Source organism: Panthera leo, chromosome A3 (genome assembly GCF_018350215.1).
Source record: "Panthera leo isolate Ple1 chromosome A3, P.leo_Ple1_pat1.1, whole genome shotgun sequence".
Taxonomy (NCBI): domain Eukaryota; kingdom Metazoa; phylum Chordata; class Mammalia; order Carnivora; family Felidae; genus Panthera; species Panthera leo.
Genome location: NC_056681.1, coordinates 12042350 through 12067143, shown reverse-complemented (window position 1 = coordinate 12067143; position 24794 = coordinate 12042350). Strand labels below are relative to the sequence as shown.

The 24794-nt window shown below is 45.7% G+C and overlaps 1 protein-coding gene across 9 annotated transcripts in view; it reads right to left on the bottom strand.

Annotated features, from left to right (window-relative positions):
- Positions 1–206: 206 nt before the first annotated feature.
- B4GALT5 (beta-1,4-galactosyltransferase 5) overlaps positions 207–24794 on the bottom strand; it is a 76280-nt gene continuing 51692 nt past the window's right edge. For 6 of the 9 annotated variants that reach the window (XM_042930702.1, XM_042930703.1, XM_042930705.1 and 3 more), the window contains 8 exons: positions 19456–19590; positions 9600–9713; positions 8857–8981; positions 7750–7866; positions 6971–7158; positions 6137–6259; positions 3826–3927; positions 207–2868 (listed from right to left, as the gene is read on the bottom strand). In XM_042930702.1, the coding sequence (XP_042786636.1) occupies positions 2721–2868; positions 3826–3927; positions 6137–6259; positions 6971–7158; positions 7750–7866; positions 8857–8981; positions 9600–9713; positions 19456–19590 (1052 nt within the window). In that variant the 3' untranslated portion in view covers positions 207–2720. Of the gene's footprint in view, positions 2869–3825; positions 3928–6136; positions 6260–6970; positions 7159–7749; positions 7867–8856; positions 8982–9599; positions 9714–19455; positions 19591–20214; positions 20339–24794 lie in introns of those variants that run through there. The other 3 variants (XM_042930711.1, XM_042930708.1, XM_042930707.1) reach the window with 3 other exon arrangements.

The window sequence follows — 24794 nt, the reverse complement described above, 5'->3', positions numbered from 1 at the left end:
AGGAGCTGCAACAAAACAGTCCCTGTAATGTCAAAAGAAATATTTTTGCAATAACTCCTCCCCCCAGAAAAACCGCGTGAAACGAGAAACCTTTCCCTGCACGCAGCAATCAAAGACGAGACTGATTTAAGGGGTCGCCCGTCAGTAGCCTTAAAGAATTTCAGCTGCCAAAATACTCACAAGGTCACATTTGGTTCTTATTGTTCTTTTTCTTTTTTTTCTTTTTTTTTTTTAACATGAGACTCTTACACCATTAACAGCTCACGGGCCTGGTTGTATATTTTGCCTTTTATATTTCCGCACAACACTCCCAACTTGGTGGGTAAATGACTCAGCGGCACACGGGCAAAGCGATTTCACACTAAGAGAACAAACTCACATGTGATCGCAAAGACAGTTTCAGTGACCTTACTTCAAGCAGTGAAAAGAGACCTTTCCTCTTGTCCTCAAATCAGCATTTTCTTTTTAAAATCAGGTGTTTCACCTCTTGCCAACATTTTGTTCTCGGTGGCAAAGACGTTCATGAAAAGCTTCGAACGAGACCATTTTACGACACTGCTGGGTACACACACATCGTCCTTAACCAAGGATCGGTGTATCCCAGCAAATTCTTCCAAATGACATCATATAGTTGTGTCCCACTGAAAGCGGCTCACGGCCTTCAGTGACGAAGGAGGACAGGAGAAGGACCAGAAGCGTCAAGGCCAGCACACAGGCCTGGGGGAGGGGAGGGCGGAGAAATCTTTATTGCTCTATGCACCAGACTTCAAAAAGGAAAACCAAGTGAGCTCCTGGGTGTGATGTTCCCCCGTGAAGGTCTTTCAAAGCATGAGATGCTCAACATTCTTTTAAAACCTAGGATACAACTTACCAGCATTTTCAAGGGCAACAACCTGCCTTCTCATATGAGCTGATAAGAGCTTTGTAATGCTATTTTCTATATATACCATTCTATTCTTCAAAAGAACAAAAAAGCAAGAACAAAAAACAAGGCCCGGCCAATCACTCCCACAGCTTGTGGGGGTCATAAGTCCATGGAACCAACACATGCAACGGAGAAAACCCCCAACCCGCACGCGAATACACAAATATACCCCCTACACACACATTCATGTAAACCATGAAAATTAAGGAAGTTGAAGGCAAACAAGGCAATTAAAAAAAATATGAAGTACTTTTCAGGAAGTACTCCTAATCACGATATATAAATATGTTTTATGGAAAAGGAGAGGAAAAAGACTGGCATTTGTCGGCGTCCTGCAGAAGCCAACAGGAACTCTAACTTGAGGGATTTGGCTCAGGGAAAAACAGAGAGGCACAACTTCGAGGGCAATTTGGAATCTAACTTCAAGAAGTGCATGGGGTGTGAACACAGCGCATGGGCTTGGGTCCTTGCATCCTGGAGCTTTATTAGTCTGCTTTGCAAAGCTCTGATCGGGGCTAACCAGGACCCTAGCTAACCCACGGCACCCAAGTGTCACCTGCTCCCCAGCTGAATTCTTCATTCCATCGCTCATTATTTCTATGTACTAGTTCATAATGTTGACAAACAATCTTTCCAGAAACCCAAACAGGGAAATATTCAGAGGAATCACTGAAGCTAGTTAGTAATTTAGGCACAGATTTCAGGAATTGTGGCCAAGTTCCACAAGAGCAAAAACAAAAAAACAAAAACAAAGAAAAAAAAAAAGAGGAGAAAAGAGGCAGAAAACCCATCCACCCCACCCCATCCCCACCTCTCTCAGTGATGAAAGGATAAACACTAGAGTCCAGAAATCCAGGGGCGTGTGCACAGGGGGGCCCCCGAGGGCTCCTGTTCAGCAGGCGGCTGGATGAGGGCGTGCGTGCCCAACTCGGGAGAGCGCGTCCACAGCAGAAGTCAAGAGCAAAGACTTTCGGAAGAGGAGGATGGGAGGGGGCAGGAGTTAGCTACCAGTGACAGACTGGACCGGCTCGTTCTGTAGGTGACATGCCCTGCATCCTCTCCCTTCCAAAGTGACAGCAATTTGGGAGGGGACATTCTTCCACTTCCCCTGCGTTTTTAACGGAGTTCCTGCATTTGCCAACCAAATAAGTGAGCTAATGTAGAAATCCTCGGTTCGAATTGGAGCCAGCTATAAAATTAAATTTAAAAAAGGCATTTTACATGGCTTATTTACAATTATACTTCTTCAAGAAGTGATTGTTATAGGTCTATTTATCTTCCCCAAGCCCTCCCCCCCACCCTCAATCCCCACCCAAAGCAGGTAATTTACGTATCTATTTTTTTCCTTTTAAAAAAATGAAGCCGAAGAGAACACCAGAGATGGAGAAGGATGGTGTGTGGAGTTTCATTTGCGCTGCCCTGGGGTGGGGCTGCCTCTTTGCTCCAAAGGCCATTCGTAGGAACGGGCTCGGCGGTGGGACCGCGGCGGATCTCAGTTCCGGGTGGAGAGATCCTGGCTGAGACGGGACGCTGGGGCAGGAGACCGGGGGAGCAGAGCAGCAGGACAGACGTCGTCTTGTGAAAATAGAAAGCCAGTCCTCATGAAGGGAGTTCCCAAGCCACAGTGAAGGCGTTTTGTGCGTGGACACTGTTCACATTTTTTTTCCCCCTCGAACCCTGTGATCCTTCATCAGACACTGTATTTCTACTCTCTTCCTGTGTGGAGCCCCCAGACCTCACACCAGGCTGCCTTCTGGGTGGCGGCGGGGTAAAGCACATACATCCTCTCCTCCTCTCAGTACTCGCTCACCTGAGCCAGCTCGGGCGTCAAGTTGACAGTAATGTTTTTATACAAGGCGTCGTATGTGATGTTTGCAAAGTAGTTCAAGTTGTTGAGGCCGTCCAGCCCTTGCCGTTCTTTGGACTTCCTCAGCAGAGCATACCTGTTGAAGCAGAGAACAGAGGGGTGGCTCTGAGCGAGCGGCTAACCTCCTCCTGGCAGGGGATGGGGCGGGGCAGACACGGGAGGGGACACAACCCAGGGCAGCGTCCCCTGGCGGGTGACTGGCCCACCCGTGCAGCTGCTCCAGGCCAGATGCTATTACGGGAAACACCTCCTACTTCACGCCAGGTGCTTTCCTTATGACATCATTTCAGTTAACGTACCTGCCCCGTAGCAAATGAAGAAGCCAGGGCTCATGATGTTAAATGACTTGCCGAAGGTAAGGGCAGAGGGCAGAGGGCAGGGGGCAGGGGAGTGGCAGGTAAGATACTAAAAATCCATCAGATGAGAAGGTCAGGGTCGGCATTCGGTGCCTTTCTGCTCCCATGACAACAGAATGCATGCAGCGAGAACTGATGGTCCAGAGAACAGGCCTCCTCCCAGTTAACGAGACAAAAAGCTACTCCTGGAAAGGCAGAGATGTCCCTCCATCTATATGCCCCAATCAGTCCAGTATGGAAGCTTCTTATCAGAAGCAAAGGTGATAACAAAGCAAGTACAAACGGAATTTCAGGGGCCACGCTTCCGGAACCGGAGCTCGCAGGAAGGGCGCCAGTCTGCTCTGTGGTGTGGGTGTAGGTTACACAGAGACCTTTAACGGGAGTGGATTTTTCTCCAACTCCCTGAAGACTACAGAAGAGACCATGAAGCTTAAGTTGCCAAGTGACCGATTTCCTTAAAAGATCTATGATCAAGTTTTGCACCGATAATCTGATTTCACACAAGCGCCTGCCTCACGGGTAAATGAACATCTCTCCAGGAACTATTCAACAGCCACCAGAACCGGACCTTAGAGAGGAGGTGGGGAGGAAGACAAAGGGTTGCCACATGCTCTGGGACATCTGCAAATGCAAAGTACAGAGGGTATTTGTGAGAAGGATAAACACATTGCACCAACCTTCCAAGAAACTGGACTTCTCCTCGATGGTGATGAGGAATAGATTTGTATTTCCCGGTGTCGCCTTCTGGCCGGCTCACGGAGTAGCCTGCGTTCTGTACTCTGTCCGAGACAAAGAGAATGGGCTTTTAGACCAAATGATCTAGCAGTGCAGGTGTCCACATCTGTGCCGAGGCTGAGAAACCCCAAGGTGAACAACAGAACTTCTGCACCTAAATATTCAATTGCCTACCCTCTGGGCAAGTGCATGGTTGCAGACAAGAGGTCTACAATACAAAAAAAGTTTTGAGAAAGAAAAGAAATTTAAAATTCTCGAGAGTGAGGTGTGCTGCCAGGTCCCCAGGGACAGGTACATCGGTGAGCGTCCCCCAGGGGGTGAGTGCACACGCCCTCTCGGCCGGCTTGTTCGGATCCTATCAAAAATATTTTTCTCACTGGTGGACAAAACACTTTTCCTTTCCACCACCTGCTATAACGCAAGTCAGGAAAGTCAGAGTTGCACTGTGCTTTCCTGGTTGTGAACTTAATTACTCTGCCCAACTCCCCCGTCGCCACGGAGGTCAACTCATTTGCAGGACATCCTCTGATCTAGATGTAAAACTTCACAACACTATGGGGACAGCAGCATTTAAGGAGGTATTCGGTTATTTATCCTTACTATGAAAAAGATAGGATTTTGCAAGCTGGGTTTACTGGAAACCTGACGGGACTGTAAGAAACTATGAAAGCATGGAGGCAGACTTTGGAGAGCTGTGCAAAATTTACGGTTGTCTTCATATGTCAACACTGCGGGAGAATATTATTTCAACATCCTCCTCTTGACTCCAAATTACACTCTCCTTTTGATACAGGAAAGTGTGTTCTTACTCTGAGTTGATAAATACATACAGGATGCCTACTGTGTGCCTGGAATTGTGCAGCACACTGGGGGGAACCAGCCCCAGATCCTGCACCCAAGGGGGTTCCTGCTGACCTGGGGACAGTGCCAGCGGAGAACTGACAGATGTCCTGAATTGGAGTTTGACTGGACTCAAGGACCAGTCAACCAGTAGGTTTGTGGCAAAGCTGTTCATCCTCACCGGGTTCCTAAGAAACCCGAATTAATTAAAAGGATGAGATGCCATTTTTATCTCTCAGACTGAGAAAGAATTCTCTGGAGCTCCTCTGTCCGGTACAGCAGCCCCGGGCCACACGCGGCTGCTGAAGGGCCGAAATGTGGCGAAATGTAAAAGGTTGTTTATAGCCAATGTTGGCCGTGATGGAACGGTGATGCACCATGGCTTGGACTCTTTCTGCAATCTCTTCTGGAAGAAAATCCTGGCGATTACTATCCACATTCAAAAGAGCAACTTACTTGACTCTGCCGTCCCACAAGAAGGAATTTAAGCTACAGAAATATCTGCACACGTGAACAAGGATATTCAAAACTGCGAACAACAATGTTCATCGACGGGAGAGGATTAAAATAAATTCTCGTGTATCCACGTAAAGGCATACCATGCCGTTGCTAAAATTAAGGAAGTGGCTCTCTCTGTATTAACGTGGTTGAAGAAGGCATGGGCCTGGGTTATTTACGTAGGAACAGAAAAAAGTGGGGAAAGAAACAGCCTGTTCGAAATCGCTACTTCCTAGGAATGAAATAGGATAGCGGTGGGGGATTAACAATTACGCTCTGGTTTATGCACCTTTGTATTATGTGAATTTTTACGGGCAAGTATTGCTCTGTAATTAAAAAGCAACACGTAGCTTTCTTTTTTAAAGCCAATTTAGAAAGTAAACAGATACAAGGTAGAAATTCTTTTGCTTCTTTGTTCCTTACTAGGTTACTATTCACTTACTGTGTAAAAAGACTAGTTGACGTACTCAAATACAGCACCGTTCACCCAAACTTGTACAACGCAAGCCTGACCTGATGGTACGGATAAATATGTGTACACATCACTAATATGTGACCTCTGGTTTGGGGAGGTTTCAGTGAAATGTGCCAGGAGTGTAAAACAAATACCAGATTTCAAAGCTAGACGGGGGAAAAAAGATGAATGTGAAGGGTCTTGTCAACATCTTATACTGATTATATGTTGGAAGGATATTATTTCTGATATATTACGATAAATACACTGTTAACATGTTTTATTAATAAAATAGTGAAATTAATTTCCCGTCTTTTTCTTTTTTAACCTTTTTAAACGTGGCTGCTAGAACACTTCACATTACCTCCGTGGCTTGCACCCTATCCCTCCTGCGTGGCGCCTGTCTGGGGGAGCCTAAGGCAGTGTTTCTAGAAGGCACCGGAAACTGGAAAAGGGGGTACCTGTTCCATAAGTCATCATCTTCTCCACCCCAACCCCAGAAAGCGTTTGGGAAGCCATTGATCTTCCGGAACTGTTCCACCGTTAAGCCGCTGACTCCACCAAAGAACTCGGTGTAAGGAAGCCTGGAAGGAGACGTACAGCTTCAGTCATCTGTGCGTCCAAGGGTGGTTTGTCCCCAGGACAGGCCGCCACCTCACCGGAGAACCACACAACGTGAAACAGCGCTCTCCGCACTGCTGTCCTGACCCATCTGCAACCGTTTCCTTGTGCTGAGGCACGTCGCCCTCCGTAGCTAACTGCATCCTTCTCTAATTGTTTTTTCATAACAGCTTTATTGACACATAACTGGCGTTCCATATAATTCACGCATTTAAAGTACACAACTTCGTCGTTTTGGGACATTCACGGAGTCGTGCCACCACGACCCCACTCCATTCTAACACCTTTCATCACCCCAAAAAAGAAGCCTTGTACCCATCAGTGGCCACTCTCCGTTCCCCCTCCTCCCCTCAACCCTAACCATCACTGTCCTTTCTGTGTCTGCGGCTTTGCCGAATTCTGGGCAAGTCATGGAAATACAATCAGGCCAACACATGGCCTCTGGTAAGTAGCTCCTGCCTCGCACCAATGCTTTCAGGGTTCATCCACCTGCCGGCGTGTCAGGACTCCCTTCCTGTTTGCTGCCGAATAGCGTGCCATGCCGTGGCTGTGCTCCATTTTGTTTATCCCTTCGCCAGCCGATGCATGCTGGGTGGAGCTAAGTGGGTTTGGCCACCTTTGCATCTCTCAGCATCCTTTCAGATTTGACCTCTTCCAGGGGACGTGATACTCACAGGTACATATACTTGTCCAACTTGGTTGCGAAGTGTCTCGGCATCTGCCCGCATCCATAGTAGTTCCGATCGCTTTCTGGTATATGATCCACATCATGAAAAATAAGACAGTCCCAGTCCAGATCCTTCATTGCTTCTTGAAAACCGACGTTGAAAAGCATGGCTCGATTAAAAGGCTGGGTGCCGACCTAAAAGAAGCAGAACTTTATTTTTCTTTTGCTCCCGGAGCAAACTCTTTGCTGTCCCAGCCCTGCCTAAAGGAGCGCTTACTGAACCCGACGGGGAGGGACCCCTGGGGGCTGGGCCAGCACGCTCATCACTGCCTCACAAGCCACTTGACATCTCGCCCCGATTTCCTTAGAAATGAGAGGGGTGATGACTCTCTCCCAAGACTGTCCTAAAGGCAGACATTCGACCCATAACAGCATTTGGAAGTCCCGTAAAGGGAGGAAAGAACAATACAGCCACTTCTACTCACGGCTCCTTATCCTTATCTTAAGGGGAATTTCCTGGGTCTGGAGACTGAAGACACCACCCAAGGCAGCTCTGACTCCACCCCCACACAAGGAGCCTCTGTTGAAGGGCACACAAAGTTCCACCCTGGACTCGGGTCTGCCCGTCTCGAGTGACACCTCAAACCCAAACTGCTCTCTCTGCTCTCCCTTTCACCTCTGGGTGGCTCGATCGTCAGATTTCCGTTTCGCTGGCTCTGCACTCCAAAGGTGGACTCTAAACTGCCGCCTCGGAACAGAGAGAAGAGGGAAGGAAGGGCCACTCGCCTGTTCAACCACATAAAACGCAAACCGCAGACGCTGGCGCTGGAGCATGGGAATCAGGTGTCTGAGCAGGACTGGGAGGTGCTCGTGGCGGTTCCGGAAAGGGATGAGGATCGCCACCTGGAGAGGGTCACAGCGAGAGAAGCCGCCCCGTGAGTCCCCCCGACTTCTGCTTTGTGGCACGAGGCTGCTGCGGAATCGGGGGACCGGCTCTTGGGCTATTCTGGAAGGCTGCCTTGTCCGCAGCCTCTGCTGAGGGAGCAGCTGTGTTGGCAGGTGGACCCTCGGAAGTAAGGGGACTTTGTCCTCACACACACCACGCTGTGTACATAGTGCACCTGCTGAGTGAGTTCTTTCTAGGCCACAACCCAGAGGAAGACGTTCATCCTCCACCAAGACCGGTCCCACAAACACGTCCATGGACACAGAGGCGTACAACTAAAACACGCTCCACAAAACAGTACTTCCCCTTAGAGCGTGCAGTGCACTCTGAGATAGATATACACATATCTATCTCATCTCTTAGTGCTGGTCACACGCCCAGTGATGGGCTGGAGATGCCCGTCTATTCCAGATCTGCCTTGTTCCTTGCAGGACCGGCACAGAAACAGCACTTGAATAAATACTTGTTGAAACACTGGACTTAGGCCGGTGTCACGAGCCAGATCCACACGCTGATGCCTCCTAACTACAGTCATGCAGAAAAACAACCAGAAATTCTCAGTGTCAGGCTGGAGAACTCCGCTCTTGGTCGCACTAAGCTCAGAGTAACAACACCGAATGAGGCACATGCAGCCCCGGATTTGTGAAGATGGCTTTTGCTAACATGGCCCAAGAGACCTACCAACCCTCCTCCTTGCTTAGCCAAGACGCCTATAAAGAAGACCAAAGGGTCCCGCTCAGCCATGCGGACGACACACACTTCCGGGGCTGCAGCCTGTCCTTAGGGAAACCCACGCCTCCAAAGTGTTTCCATGAACTGCAGATACTTTGCATCGGGCAGTAGGGTGCAAAGCACAGATTATCACGGTCCGTGAATCCCACGGCGACCTGGGATGATGGCCAAGTCCAGGTGGGCCTCCTGGCATCTGGTCTGACTTCACAGCCTACCTTCCATCGAGGCATGCAATCCGAAGGCTTCCAGTGACCTCCGAGCTTGATGGCTGGGTCTTTGGAGAAGATTTCATGGATGTCGTCCATTGCGATTTCACTCATGTTTATGTCTATTGGGCCCTCTGAACACAGAAAGGGGTGGGGGGGAAGAAAAAGAATTAAGAGGCCAGAAAATGACAGAAGCCTCCCCCCCCATGTCCAGGGTTTCACTCTCTAGGGAGGTTCAATGCTTTTTCAGCTGACTGCCATCTTTCACAGTGCTGGGAGGCCCTTCCTCTGCTTTGCAACCCCCTGTATTTCACTTCATCACTATTACTGGGCAAAGCAGTAAGTCAAGAAGTTAAGACTTTAGAGCTTTGGCTCTGCCAATGGAGTGGAAAGAAATTGAGACTGAGTGAATGGCAGCTGAACGTCTCAAAGAGGAAGGAGGAAAGTGGCTGTGCTTGAAGCCTCTCTGAGGGCTCCCGAGGCGAGCACCCACGCACGGCCCCACCACCGATCGGTGATCCCGAGTGATCATGCCCAAACTCAAGACATTCATCTTCTGCTCAGGTCATGATCTCTCGGTTCGTGAGTTCAAGCCCCACATCGTCCAATCCTCTGCAGCCCCCTCTCTCTGCCCCTCCCCCACTTGCACTCTCTCAAAAATAAAACATTAGGGAAAAAAAAAAACCTCTCACTCTTATTTTAATCAGATAAAAAGACCCGTCAGTCTGCAAAGTCAGGGCGGCTCTACTCACTCATGGAAGGGAGCCTCTCAGGGCAGGTATGGTTTGCAAAGTAGGTGAAGTCTTCAGGAAGAAACGTTGTGGTTTGTAGGAAGGTTTCGCTGTGGTTCAAGTCAAGAGGATAATCTAGAGAGGTAAGAAAAAAAGGCACATGTCCTCAATTCTGCAATTCTCAGAGGCCTACCAGAGAAGTATTTTTCTTAGACAGCATTTTTTTGTTTTGCAGAATTGGGACTCTGGGCTAGCTGTTTACCGCAGCTAAAAATGCGAACACATCAATAAACAGGTTAACAGACGATCTTACGCTAACCGGTGTTTCTATTCTTATTGTTACTACAGTTTTATATGCACCTCAGTGTGCAAAGAATTCTAGAACATAATTTAAAAAAAAAAAAAAAAAAGAAAGAAATGAAACAGTGTCCCCCTCCCATGTCTTATTCTCTACAGGAATTATTTTCACTTCTTTCAGACAACTACTTCCACGGACAGCTGTTCCAGGAGCTTCTGTTTTAGGTCCGTGGGTTTTGCTCTCTTCCCTCCCTGCCCCCACGACACACACACTCTTTCACCCTCCCATCCCCCAACATATATGATCACTGTGGTTCACAAAATCCTTAGTATGTACACGGAAGGATTTATTCCTCAGATACTATTTGTAGCTAAGAAATGTGGAAGGTTAGGATTCCTTTTCTTTTCCTGCATAATTTTTTCCTGGAGCGACTGTTTCTGTTTGCTTAGTTATTGTTTTTTTTTTTTTTTAAGTTTATTTATTTCGAGAGAGGGACAGAGAGAGCAAGTGAGTGGGGGAGGGGCAGAGAGAGAGAGAGAGAGAGAGAGAGAGAGAGAGAGAATCCCAAGCAGGCTCCGCACTGTCAGCACAGAGCTGGACTTGGGGCTCGAACTCACAAAGGCACTGTCAGCACGGAGGCCAGTGTGGGGCTCGAACTCATGAACCGTGAGATCATGACCTGAGCCAGAGTCGGACACCCAACCAACCGAGCCACCAGGTGCCCGTTTGCTTAGTTTCATGTGGTGTCACAACTAAGCCGACACTGTGCCCTTTGCCACCACATTCCCACTTAAGACATTCACAAGCCTCACATCTTCCCTCAACTCTGTCATCCCAAAGAGGTCCTGCGCCTTCCGACCAGTCTGGACTGGCTCCCCGCTGTGCCCGCTGTGCAGATGCTGTCCTGGGGTCTCCCCTCCCCTCTCAGCAGGTGTGGAACCTCACTTTTCCTTGGCTCAATTTCTCCCTCTTTCTTGCTAGAACACATCTCCCTCTGGCTTCCTAAGCAGGGGAATGGAAGTACATCTGTTTCTAGTGTCTCTCCCTTGATCCATAGGCGGGCCGGGCTTACAGAATTCCGGGCTGGACACAATCCTCCCGGAGAACCGGGCAGGTGCTCGACTCCACGCCTCCTGCTGAACCTGGAGCCATTCCCATTCTGGGTCCCTGTAAAGGTGACCGGGAATTGCTTTCCCAGAGTGTGATGAACTTCCTCTGGGGTCAGGAAATGTTACATTTCTATTTTGGGGTCTATTGTCACCCGCTGTGTTGACCATTTGGTGGACCTTTACCGTGTAGAAATTCATGTCCTCCTGTTCTAGAATTTGGGGGCAGGAAGAATAGTATTTTTTTTTTAATTTTTTTTTAACGTTTATTTATTTTTGAGACAGAGACAGAGACAGAGCATGAACGGGGGAGGGGCACAGAGAGAGGGAGACACAGAATCGGAAGCAGGCTCCAGGCTCCGAGCCATCAACCCAGAGCCCGACACGGGGCTCGAACTCATGGACCGCAAGGTCGTGACCTGAGCTGAAGTCAGATGCTTAACAGACTGAGCCACCCAGACACTCCCCGCACCCCCCCCCCCCCCCCCCGCCTTTTAATGTTTATTTATTTACTTAGAGAGCATGTGTGAGTGGGGGAGGGACAGAGAGAAGGAGAGAGGGAATTCCAAGCAGGCTCTGCCCTGTCAGATCAGAGCCTGATGCAGGGCTTGAACCCATGACGTGTGACATCAAGACCTGAGCTGAAATCAGGAGTTGGACACTTAACCGACTGAGCCCCCGGGTGTCCCTCTCAACTCTTCTAACTCACCATCTTGCCACTTTTCTGCTCTGCCTTCTAAAAGGTTTCCTCGTTTTACCCAACCCTTCTTTTTAATTATCATTCCTGCTATTTTTTATTTTAACAAGTCCTTTTTACTTCTGAATGTCCATTTCTTACAATATACTTCTTTTCATGTTTGCAATCCCTTTCCCCACACCCTGGAGAACATATGTGATAGGTGTTCTGAGTTTTCTTCTGCCAGCATGGCCTGTTTTCTCCTGATTTGCTGCTGCTTGTCCGTTGTGATTCCTAACACAGTCTTCCTTGGTTATCCGCTAGTATTTCAGAGGGGACTAACCAGCTACCTGGCAGGGCTTGGACTGAGCTTCTGCGTTGCAGAATGTTGTGGCAAGAAGTCTGGTTTGGAAGCCTCCAGCATCAGTTCCTTAGGGGCTTTCTTCTTGGTCCAATCAGATTCCCCAGAGAACTCTATTCTTTTATAAAGATTTTTTTTAAAGCAACCTCTATATCCAACATGGGGCTCGAACTCACAACCCTGAGATCAAGCGTTGCACGCACTTACCAACTGAGCCAGCCAGGTGTCCCTAGAGGACTCTGCTAACCTCCTGGCAGAATGGTGCAGTCCCTGCCACAGGCACACTGGGACTGAGGAGGAGAATAGGGCACCTAAGCCAAGCCAGGTGCCCTCAAGTTGAGGGGCCTCTGTCTTACCACCTCTGAGGGTTATCAAGTGTCTAGTTCTTTGCCAGGATAGGGGAGAATCTGGGTTTCTGACTGCGTTTTAAATAGCTTTCAATCTATCTTTACCTAGGCTGCCACTTTTAGTCTTATCGGCAAAAGTACTTAATATTGTTAATTCCTGAGCTTCTGGGGGATTTTGGGGTCGTTATCGGCTTTCCCTGCAGCCGCATTATCAGTCAGTTTTCTTGGGTCTTTTGAGCCCTTTATCACCGGTCTGTCTGCTTTCCAACTTCCAAAATTTTTTGCTGTGGTCTCCCTTCTTGTTCTCCTCATTCTTCAGGGTTTATGCCATTCAACACACACACACACACACACACACACACACACACACACACACACACACACACACTGTTTACTGTCATTTTAGTGAGGCTTTAAGAGTGTGGAGTTGATGCCTCTTTCCTGGGGATCTGTATGAAGGGGGCCCTCCAACTTCTTATTTTTTTTTTACAGAAAAAGAAACCGTGTCTACACAACTGGTACAAGGAGACCTGGCCAGTGCATGGGTAACTCTGGGTTAGTGATCTTTCCATTACACTGCACTATTTTTTCAGAGTATTAAAATCTCTCTTACCGATCCTTGGGGATTCATGCAGCTTCTACGAAATTAAAACTTTCTACTCAAACTCACTTTTGTACCTGAGAATTATACAATCTTCAACTCATATTTTTTTTTAAAAACACTGTGAGATGGTTTCCAAGAATCAAACAGTGACTAAGTACAGGGAATCCTTTTATACAGGCACAGGGCTATGTACTCTATAAGCGCTCACAGGACACAACTCAGTGAGCGTTGACTTGAAGAGAATTAAATTTCTTAATAGGGGAGGAAAAGAACAAAATGCTTTCTGTCCTTTTCACTAGCAGCTTTCCTGAAAAACACCAAGCCTGCATCATATCGCCAAAAACAAAGCCAGCACGAACCCTAAAGGCAAAATCACATTTACAACAGAAATGAGTTCAAAAGTCCTCAGCTCATACATGTACACCTGTCCTAAACTGATCCTTTTTGAAAGTATTAACATTTCAAAAAGCTCTGTCAAGCACCTCCAATACTAATCATTACTCTGGATAATCCTGATTTTACTTCTTAATCATGTATATATATCTACATATACCTACATGTATATATATGTAGATATATGTAGATATACATATGTGTGTGTGTGTGTTTAAATCTATAAACGATTCTCTTTAAGAGAAGTTTTCATGTGTACTAGAAAATGTGTATTTTGTGATATGTACATGTGCAGAGGGAGAAGCTTCTTCAAAACAGCATCACAGTAACTACATTTGCCTCTCTGAAGGAGAAGAAATTCCCAGGGGCAATGTAATAGCATTTTCATAAGCAAATAATAGTAATAAAACACACACACAGAAGAGAATAATAATTCTGGGCAATGACAGAACCAAGCTTTAGAACTACAGCCTAAACAGGAAAGAAGAAGAAAAAAGATAACACTTACCATGATGTAGGAGAAGAGACAAGACACTTTCTAAACCTAATGATCCTATAAAGCCCCTTCTACTCTCTTCAAACACTAATAAACCTAGTAGCAACGAGCATGAAACAACCAAGACCAAATCAACATCATTCATTTTTTCCCTTCTGATTACTATATTAATAAACTATTTTTTTTAACCCCCACAAATAAACAACTCCTAAGTAGAAGTAACCTTGCCCTACACCGTGAGGGGAAAAAAGGCCCACAAAAACCTTCATTTCCTCATTTCTAACTTTAAATTTTTTACATAAACATTTAAGTAAAATTTGCTTTCTCACCGGTAGAAACCTTTCAAAGAAGTGGAAGAGGCAGAGGAAATTAGCTGCTCGTGACCTGGTAAAACTATGTAGTTATTACCGTGGGTGCCCAGTCCTCCTCTCCAGCTGCCCAGAAACGGGAGCTTCCAAATGACAGCTTCTTCCTCTTCCTCTTTTTGAAGACTTTATTTTTAAGTGACCTCTACACCCAACGTGGGGCTGGAACTCACAACCCCGAGATGAAGGGTCGCATGGTGCTGACTGGGCCAGCCAGGAGCCCCTTCCTCTTCCTCTCTGCTGAATGAGGGAGGGAGCAGCTGGGCGGGAAAACAAGCTGGCTGACTTTCTCTGGCCGAGGCTTTGTGTTTTCAGTCGAATCTGTTTTAAATCAGGACATATTCATCCAGCAAAGGAGACAGAAAGGCAAAGAAGGTACTGTTTTTGCATTTATAAAACGGGAAAACAGCAGAGAGCCTTCGTACCTACAAATTCAGATGGCCTGCTTACTCAACTTTGCTTTCCAGCAGGGCTTCGGCAGCCACATCTGCACATTAGAATTGTCTATGAAGCTTGTAAAAACCCTAATAACACACAGGCTGTTTCCCAGACTGATGAAGTAAGAACCTCTGGGGGAGGGGTGCAGGCACTGGTATTTTTTAAAGCCCCCACCCCTGGGAGTTTCCAGTGTGCACTCAGGTTGGCACGGCTACCCCAGTGTTTAGGAGGGGCAAACGTCTGCCCTCTCCCTTATCTTGTCAAAGCCAGTTGAGCTGGGACTGGGAAACGCTGACCAACAGATCCCAGGAAGAACCACCACTTTCCCCTTCCATTTGAGAAAAGACCAAACACTCCCCCTCTCTGCTTGAAAAATGTGGAAATGTGTATATACTAGCAAGCTGTCATCAGAACAAATATCTGTAAAATACAAAGAATTAGCATTTTTCACGAGTTAACAGGCCTAAGGATGACCTTGCACCTGCTGGGGGAGTAGACACAAGGAAGACCATGGACTGAGCACCCAAAAACCAGACAGAAAGAGGGGCGCCTGGGTGGCTTAGTCGGTTAAGCATCTGACTCTTGATTTCAGCTCAGGTCATTATCTCGTGGTTCATGAGTTCGAGCCCTGCATCAGGCTCCATGCTGACAGTGTGGAGCCTGCTTGCGATTCTCTCTCTCATTCTCTCTCTGCCCCTCCCCTGCTCGCATGAGCGCGTGCACTCTCTCTCTCAAAACAAACAAACTTAAAAAAATTTTCTTTTCCTAAAAAATAAAGAAAAACAACAACCAGAGACAAAGAGGTTAAGAATATCTAGCTCACTGAATCTATTGCACAGTGCCCTGGCAATGACTTTATTCACTTTATTTGCCTATGGCAACAGATCTGTTTCCAAGGATGTGGACAAGAGAACATTTTTCTGAGCACGTGACTATAAAGGGGTTGGGGCTGTAAGTGTGGGAAGGTCTGTGTGCATGTGCGGACACACGTGTGTACAGAGGCAAGAAATCTCCCTCTGGGTAAAAGTTACCAAGTAGAATGGCACCTGCAAACTCATATTTAAGGATGAGAAAGGCCCGGTCACCCAATCACTCGCCTCATTTATAAAACTAAGTGGGTGGGGACGCCCTGGCTGACTCAGTCAGAGGAGTGTGTGACTCTTGATCTCAGAGTCATGGGTTTAAGCCCCCATATCGGGCATAGAGATCACTAAAAAAGTAATAAATAAACTTAAAAACAATCCTAAGTGGCTAGAAGAGATGAACCCAGATGACCCATTCTGATGTCAATGTTCTTTGAGCATCTCCCCTACTGCTCACAGTAAATTCTGCAGGATTCCTGAGGTCACACACACACACGGCACCGAGAAGCCTCCTCTCCAGGTTATTGTTACTTCAGGTGTATCTCCTGGCTCACAGTCCTGATCCTGACAAGTGCATTCTTTTTTTTTTTAATTTTTTTTTTTTAATGTTTATTCATTTTTGAGAGAGACAGAGACAGAATGCGAGTGGGTGGGGGCGGAGAGAGAGGGAGACACAGAATCCGAAGCAGGCTCCAGGCTCTGAGCTGTCAGCACAGAGCCTGACGCGGGGCTCGAACTCACAAGCTGTGAGATCATGACCTGAGCCAAAGTCGGACGCTCAACCGACTGAGCCACCCAGGCACCCCTGACAAGTGCATTCTTATTGGACAATCACCACTTTGGCTTTCAAGGATAAAGCCAGCATTATTTAAATGCCACACTAAGCTTTTTAGCTACACTTGGCCTAATGAAAGCCTTTGAAGATGGGCATGGGCCCCAGCACTGTGTCCAGGGTGGGGCAGTGGAGCTCGTGGGCCACCTCCGTCCTGCTACCCTTGTCAAGCCCGTGGTGGGAGTGGTCGGGTCAGAAATGACGGTCACCCACTATCTCAGCAGGATCAGGTCGAGAGTGCCCTCTCTGCCTGGCACTGCTTTGAAATGAATAAAAATGGTGGGTTTTCACTGGATACCTTTCCAATGAAATGATATTTCCTCTTTAAAACTCACTCCCCAAGGATGTGCCAGGAACATGGAAGCCAATTAAGATGGTAATCTCAGAATTAGGTTACAACACTTAAAATGTTTTGTTAAATCTATTCACTCACACACCCAAAAACCACTTCCTGAGGGCCTTCTGGGTGCTAGGCGGTGTGCAACGTGCTGGGGCTTCCAGACCAGAGAGGCCGCGAAGGCTGCCGGCATCCGGAGGTCGGCAAGCCCTACCCCACAGCCCCACCGAGCCCTGTATTTTACCTTCTCATCCCTAAAGTGGGAACGCGGCAGTCGCCTTACTGAGTTCCTATGACGAGTCCATGAGGCAGTGCAAGCAAAGTGTCGAGCGCATAGTAACACAGCCCCTGACAGCTAAAGACTTCCAATTTATAAGGGAAACAGACACCATGGACACAAAATGGGTGATTATTCCCACCAGAGGGATGCTGGGAAGAATTATTTTGGTCTATGACAATTTGAAAATAAACACGCGCAAAGTCAAATCACAATGGGTCCCTGGATACGTCTTCCGAGGGCACCACTTGGTTTTCAAGTTTCAGGGTGATTAGTGAGATCCTGTGCTTGTAGGAAGGGCAGCTGCCTGTGGCCCTCTAACTTCTGAGAGAGAACAGACTAACTCACCAAATGCCCAGATGGACGTCCCAGTATCATCTAACTTTGGAGAGGCATGGAGACTTGGACCGGATAAATGTCATGACAGCACAAATGTTCCTTTTTTCCTGACTGATTCATCAGGGGGAAGGCTGATGAGTAGTCAAAGGACTCCCTAGTTTCATCACACAACGAAAAGCAGGTTTGGGGCAGGGTTCGGGCAAAGTCACCTGAACAAGTCACTCCAACGCTTCTAAGATTATTTGTGCTACCTGTGCAAAATGGAAGTAACATAAAATCCTGTCCACCTGACAGGACCATGCTTGAGTCAAGGGTGACGATGTTTGAGCAGATTATTTGCAAAATCTAATGTCATACACGATGAATTAGGAAAGTGTGCTCAGCCTTCTCTCATGCCTTTAGAAACTGTATGGATTCCTCTTCCAGATCTGGTTCAGGGCTCAGGCCAATTGTTTAATGAAACCACAATTTGGCCGAAAGGCTCTGAAAAGCCAATCACTTGCTCTTTGCAAACAAGAAGAAAGGAAGTATTAAAGCTTTGGTTTGCTAACTGTAGTCCTTTGTTGCTAAGTTGGCCAGCAGGCCAGACTGATGATAAACAAGGATGTGGTCAATTCTTTTAAGGATTTCACTTCCCTTTGAGAGGCAATGCTTTCTCCCGAGATCCCAAGCACCACAGAATTTTCATTTGCAGTGTTTGCAAAGCAACTTCACATTCTACAGTGAGCTCTGGACAATCTCAGAACTTAGAGAAGGCTGATTTGGAGGCAAGAATATTTCTTCAACTATACTCATTTTATGATATTGCACTAGGCTTGAGTGAAATTGGTAATAAAGCCACAGGAAAGCACATTGGGTCTCAGTTAAAGAAATACAAAGGCAAATCATAAATGCTTAGCAAAATAAAATCTCGGGGGTGTCTATTTTTTAAATAAAATACATCCCTGGCCAGACAAGAGACGCCTCACGACCGTCCCATTTAACCATCTGGAAATACTTTCTATGTTCAATTTTTGGAGGAGTTAAAAAGAGAGACCAAAAAGACAGCTTTCAAAGGTGAAGAACTTGCTGTGTATAGCCTTTATAAAAATAGTTAGAGTCAAAACCATGATTCAGGAACAAGCTCTTTTCATATAATGTTAGGCAAGCCATCTAACCTCTGTGTTCTTTTTTCCTCTTTATATAATTAGTGCTTGTAAGATAATAAAAGCCACAGGTAAAAGTTCCAAAAGACTGAGAAGGCAGAAATGTTCACTCTTGCGTCCATCACTGCTATCTTTAGCTGAATAGTCTCAAAAGCTTTCTGCAAAGCTGAAGGATTCTGACTACCAAACTCAGCCACGTAGCTGGAATTAAACCACAGGATGAAAACCACACCTGACTAGGGAAGATAAACCAGGCAAACTATTGAACATTTCTTCCAGAAGTGGCTGTTAATTTGCGGAGGCTGTCCCAGATGACGTGATTATTATGAAATGGAAATCTGTTAAGTCTCAATTAAAGCACTCATAACCAACGAGGTAAGCAAGTCCTATGGGGCTGGCGAAATTCAAGCACAGTCCAACAGGAAGAACAGAGTTGGAGCAACTCTTCCTGTTTGGCAACCACGGCCAGATTTACTTTGAAAATACCGTGGACCACCACTACGTGCAACTAACGAGACAAAACCAACCCACCAACCAACCAACCAACGATCCAACCAACCCCACAACGTTGAGCCACAAAATAAGCAAGTGTGAGGAAGTCCAACCAAGTTCTGTTTTTCCTCGTTGGCTGTATGGAACATTTTTTGAAATCAAATTCTTTCCAGAAACAACTGTTTTGCTGGTGTCCTAAACATAAGCTTAATTTTAGTCCCCTCTTAGAGGCTGAAAAAAGGGGTCTTAAAAGATATTCTTTACCCCCCCAACCCTGAAAAGTATCAGGAGCAAAACTGGAGTCATCCAGTCACCTTGAGTATAGTGTTGGCAACACGAAGAAGGATTCATTTTGCAAGAACCTCTTTTTTAGGAAGAAGGGAAGGCTCAGCCAAACCTTCTCTCTTTTACAATGCACTTTTTCTCATCACAAATAATTATTCGAACCAAATTTACCTCTCTGGGGAGGAGACATTCTAATCAGACCATCTCTTGACTAAAAATATACCTGAGTCATTCACGCTGCTGTTCCTCTTGGCATAAGCACTCCGAACCACCTGCTCATAAACCTGAGCTCCGATGGTTCTCATGTTGTCCCGGATCAGAATGCCTTGAGCCTGCATCATGAAGAGGTAGGTGTTCACTGCAGAAAACAGAAGAGAAGGGGAAAAGAGGTGAATTCAAAAGCCATCATGAAAACAAAACAAAATAAACACACATACTTTGGCTCACTTGCTTTCCTTCTTTAAAAAAGTTTTTTCAGGGGCGCCTGGGTGGCTCAGTTGGTTAAGCATCCAACTCTTGCTTTCAGCTCAGGTCATGATCTCATGGTTCATGGGTTTGGGCCCCACATCAGGCTCTGTGCTGACAGCACGGAGCCTCCTTGGGATTCTGTCTCCCTCTCTCTCTGTCCCTCCCCTGCTCGCTCTCTATCTCTCTCTCAAAAAAAACAAAAAAAACCCAAATAAACAAATAAACATTAAAAAAAAAAACAACCCACTTTTTTCAGCTCTGAAACCCCCAAATGCCTTAACTCTATTTTTCATCCTGGGCTCTATGTTCCTAAGACACCAACATTCCTTGGGTAGCTGAGTAGGACTAAGGGGGCATTTCTGTCAATATTCAGCAGCTTGAGGAAAAAAACCCAAACACATAAATTACAAAAATTATATTCCACCAGGTCTTCAAATAGCCAATCGGTATTCTAGCGCTGTGATGATCACAAAACCCTTAATTTAAAGAAGATCTCATCTCGCTTTAAGTTCACCTTCTCAACGCTCACTGGCTATGAAAGGAAACCACTGACCGCTCTGCCTACTGCAAACACTTAGGTCCAGGTCTGGTCTTGGCAACCTTCTGAAAGTGGTGTACTAAGGTCCAGCTACTTTTCTCTGGGGGGTTTGGAGAGAAACAGAAGACAGTGAAAGACTGCCAGCAGTCTGACTACCCGCCCACCCCAGCCCCGAAGTCCAAAGCAAATGGGAAACGAGCAGGCTGCTTGGTCCGCGTGCAACGGAAACGCACTCCCTTCGTACTACACACGAGTACTGAGCTACGGTGCGGCACGCCCGAGACACGTATGTCAATGACCCTCAATAAGACCAAACCAAAGCAAAAAACATAATCGTGACACACGATCATTCGCATTGACTGTCCAATCATCGTCATCTCTGGGGAGTGAGCTCCACTTGCGTTTTCTGCAAGTGTCTCTGAGATGTCAAACTGGGGAGTCACGAGTACGCGCGAGCACAGCGCCTGCATTCCCTGTGCAATCTCAACTACCAAGTCGTCCGTTTCCAAGACATGGTAAGGTTTCAAGACACACATTTGCAAATCTGAACTCCGGCCCGTGCTGGAGACCCTCTGAACACGTGGCTGCCCTCCCACCAAGCCCCAGACAGGTCCGCTACGTCTGGGCCACTTGGCCTCGATGCACGTGGCCTCGGGCACGAGTCGTGTTTTGTTGACACTGCTTCACCATTATCGTCTCGGTGTCCTGCGCACAATGGGCAGTAAATAAGGGCTAAATGGATGAAGCGGAGAAGTCAATTTATTGTATTTCAGGCTACTGTGTTTGCTGCTTGCACTGGTGACGGGGGTGGGGATGGGGACGGACCATCGGGCACAGCTCTCCATGAAAAACCCCAGGTGGCCCGTGTTAAACAGGGACATAAAACACTGCAAAAGATTTCAATGATCCCGAAGGTATATCCGGAGCCAGAAAATAATAAACAAATTAAAAATAAAGTCGATGTTCAGAATGCTTTCGGGAGAAATTAGGTAGTTTCAATGTAGGCCTTGCACCGACAGGAAGACAACCACACGTTAACTTCTGGCGTCAGCAGAGAGGAGATCAGAGTGTTTATTCTCTATAGCCAGAGGAGTTACGGCAAAAGATCCCTTCAAATCCTTTAAAAAGTGTAATTCCGTGAAGCCTCTGAAAGCAAGAGTCACATCCCACTTTCTTTTTACAGCAGGTAGACAGCACAATGCCCAGTCACAGGAGGTAGGCAGTCCAGAAATATCCCTAAACAGAAGATGTAAAGTCCATCCAGTAATAAATTTCCAATGTAGTTTCATGGTATCTTTTATTATTATAATATATACATTATACAGATTATATATAACTGTCCTAAATCTTCCTTCCATCCCCAACATACTACTAAACCAGCTGTCTTCAATAACATAGAAACAAATATTAATTAAACTTTGTGTGTACAGCTGTTAGTTCGTGGGCACTGCAAAAAATCACTGCTTTCCTCTCCCTAAATTTCACAACCTTCTCGGTGCCTGTTACCTCCTACACTGCAAAGGACACTGTTCTTGGCCCCTCTTTTAAATTCTCTCCCTTTCTTTGTTCTGGAATCCCAAGGGCAGGATTCCTCTGGGGCAGTTCTCAAACTTTTCCCTGCCCACCACCTTGCAGAGCTACTTGGAGCCTGAGTGGGGCCCATGAATTTGCACTCGCAGCAACCTCACCTCACAGGCGATACCAGTGTGGGGGTCTGAGGACATTTCCAGAACCAGGGCTCTAGGGAAGTGCAGCTACATAATAAATAGTTAAGTTGCATTCACTGAGCACTTCATTACATAATTCTTTATCTCATTTAATCCTCATAATTATCCTAAGAGGCAAGTAAGAACTATTCAACTTACGGTCAGTTTCTAGACTTCAGGTTCTCTATGCAGCTTCACCAAGGTCAGCTGAGCCACGGACCCGTACAGGTGCACCCATGCTCAGAGGACTGAGCTTTAGGACTTTGCTCTAGCCAACACCTCTCCCTCAAAGATTTCAGGTACCCACGTGGCTTACACGATTCCTGTTAAGGAGCTAGCTTTCCAGTCTTTATCTCCTACACAAAGCTGCCAGATGGATCTTTCTTAATTACAGATTTATCCACACTGCTCCTGCTCAAAAGCCTTCCATCCGGGGGCTTCTGCGCTCCTGTCTACCATGCAAATCTCATTAATCCTTCAATTCCCAGTTACACACTTCTTTAGTCCTCCTCGAATTTCTGTGGTACTGTTACAGATTATCAAAAATCTGCCCTTTGTTTATATTTTGTCTTAGTTTCCTAACAACTGTCTCATGTGTTGGTCTTCCCATTCAAATAACAAATTTACTCAAACCACCTATTAAGGCTTTTTCTAATTATCTACAGGAATTAGCACAATGCTGGGGAAAAAAAAAAAAAACAACAAGACTGAGGAGATACATTTTGCCAAACAAAAGAAAATAAACACGAATTCACAGACTCAAGATTGGATGAGATTTTGAAAAACACTCCTCAATCAATGAAACCAGAAGCTGGTTCTTTGAAAGAATTAACAAAACTGATAAACCCCTAGCCAGTGTGATCAAAAAGAAAAAGGAAAGGACCCAAATAAATAAAATCAAGAATGAAAGAGGAGAGATCACAACCAACACAGCAGAAATAAAAACAATAAGAGAATATTATGAGCAATTATATGCCAATAAAATGGGCAATCTGGAAGAAATGGGCAAATTCCTAGAAACATATACACTACCAAAACTGAAACAGGAAGAAATAGAAAATTTGAACAGACCCATAACCAGTAAAGAAATTGAATTAGTAATCAAAAATCTCCCAAAAAACAAGAGTCCAGGGCCAGAGGTTTTCCAAGGGAATTCTACCAAACATTTAAGGAAGAGTTAACACCTATTCTCTTGAAGCTGTTCTAAAAAATAGAAATGGAAGGAAAACTTCCAAAGTCTTTCTATGAAGCCAGCATTACCTTGATTCCAAAACCAGACAAGAGACCCGACTAAAAAGGAGAACTATAGACCAATTTCCCTAATGAACATGGATGCAGTAATCCTCAACAAGATAATAGCCAACCGGATCCAACAATACATTAAAAAAATTATTCACCACGACCAAGTGGGATTTATAACTGGGATGCAAAGCTGGTTCAATATCCACAAAACAATTAACGTGATTCATCACATCAATAAAAGAAAGGACAAGAACCATACGATCCTCTCAATAGATGCAAAGAAAGCATTTGACAAAATACAGCATCCTTGCTTGATAAAAACCCTCAAGAAAGTAAGGATAGAAGGAGCATACCTTGAGGTCATAAAAGCCATATACGAAAGACCCAACACTAATATCATCTTCAATGGGGAAAAACTGAGAGCTTTCCCCCTAAGGCCAGGAACAAGACAGGGATGTCCCCTCTCGCCACTGTTATTCAACATAGTATTGGAAGTCTTAGCCTCAGCAATCAGACAACACAAAGAAATAAAAGGCATCCAAATCGGCCAGGAGGAGGTCATACTTTCACTCTTCACAGATGACATGATACTCTATATGGAAAACCCAAAAATTCCACCAAAAAATTGCTAGAACTGATTTATGAATTCAGCAAAGTGGCAGTATATAAAATCAATGCACAGAAATCGATTGCATTCCTATTCACCAACAATGAAACAACAGAAAGAGAAATCAAGGAATCGATCCCATTTATAATTGCACCAAAAACCATAAAATACCTAGGAATAAATCTAACCAAAGAGGTGAAAAATCTATACACTGAGAACTACAGAAAGCTTATGAAAGAAATTGAAGAAGACACAAAAAATGGAGAAAGATTCCATTCTCCTGGAGAGGAAGAACAAATATTGTTAAAATGTCCATGCTACCCAAGCAATCTACATATTCAATGCAATCCCTATCAAAGTAACACCAGCATTCTTCACAGAGCTAGAACAAATAATCCTAAAATTTGTATGGAACCAGAAAAGACCCCAAATAGCCAAAGCAATCTTGAAAAAGAAAACCAAAGCAGGAGGCATCACAATCCCAGACTTCAAGCTATACTACAAAGCTGTAATCATCAAGACAGTATGGTACTGGCACAAGAACAGACCCTCAGATCAATGGAACCGAACAGAGAACCCAGAAATGGACCCACAAACGTATGGCCAACTAATCTTTGACAAAGCAGGAAAGAGTATCCAATGGAATAAAGACAGTCTCTTCAGCAAGTGGTGCTGGGAAAACTGGACAGCGACATGCAGAAGAATGAACCTGGACCACATTCTTACCCCAGACACAAAAACAAACTCAAAATGGATGAAAGACCTAAATATAAGACAGGAAGCCATCAAAATCCTTGAGGAGAAAGCAGGCAAAAACCTCTTTGATCTTGCCCACAGCAACTTCTTAACTCAACACATCTCTGGAGGCAAGGGAAACAAAAGCCAAAATGAACTATTTCTGCACAGTGAAGGAAACCATCAGCAAAACTAAAAAACCATTGACAGAATGGGAGAAGATATTTGCAAATGACATATCAGATAATGGGTTAGTATCCAAAATC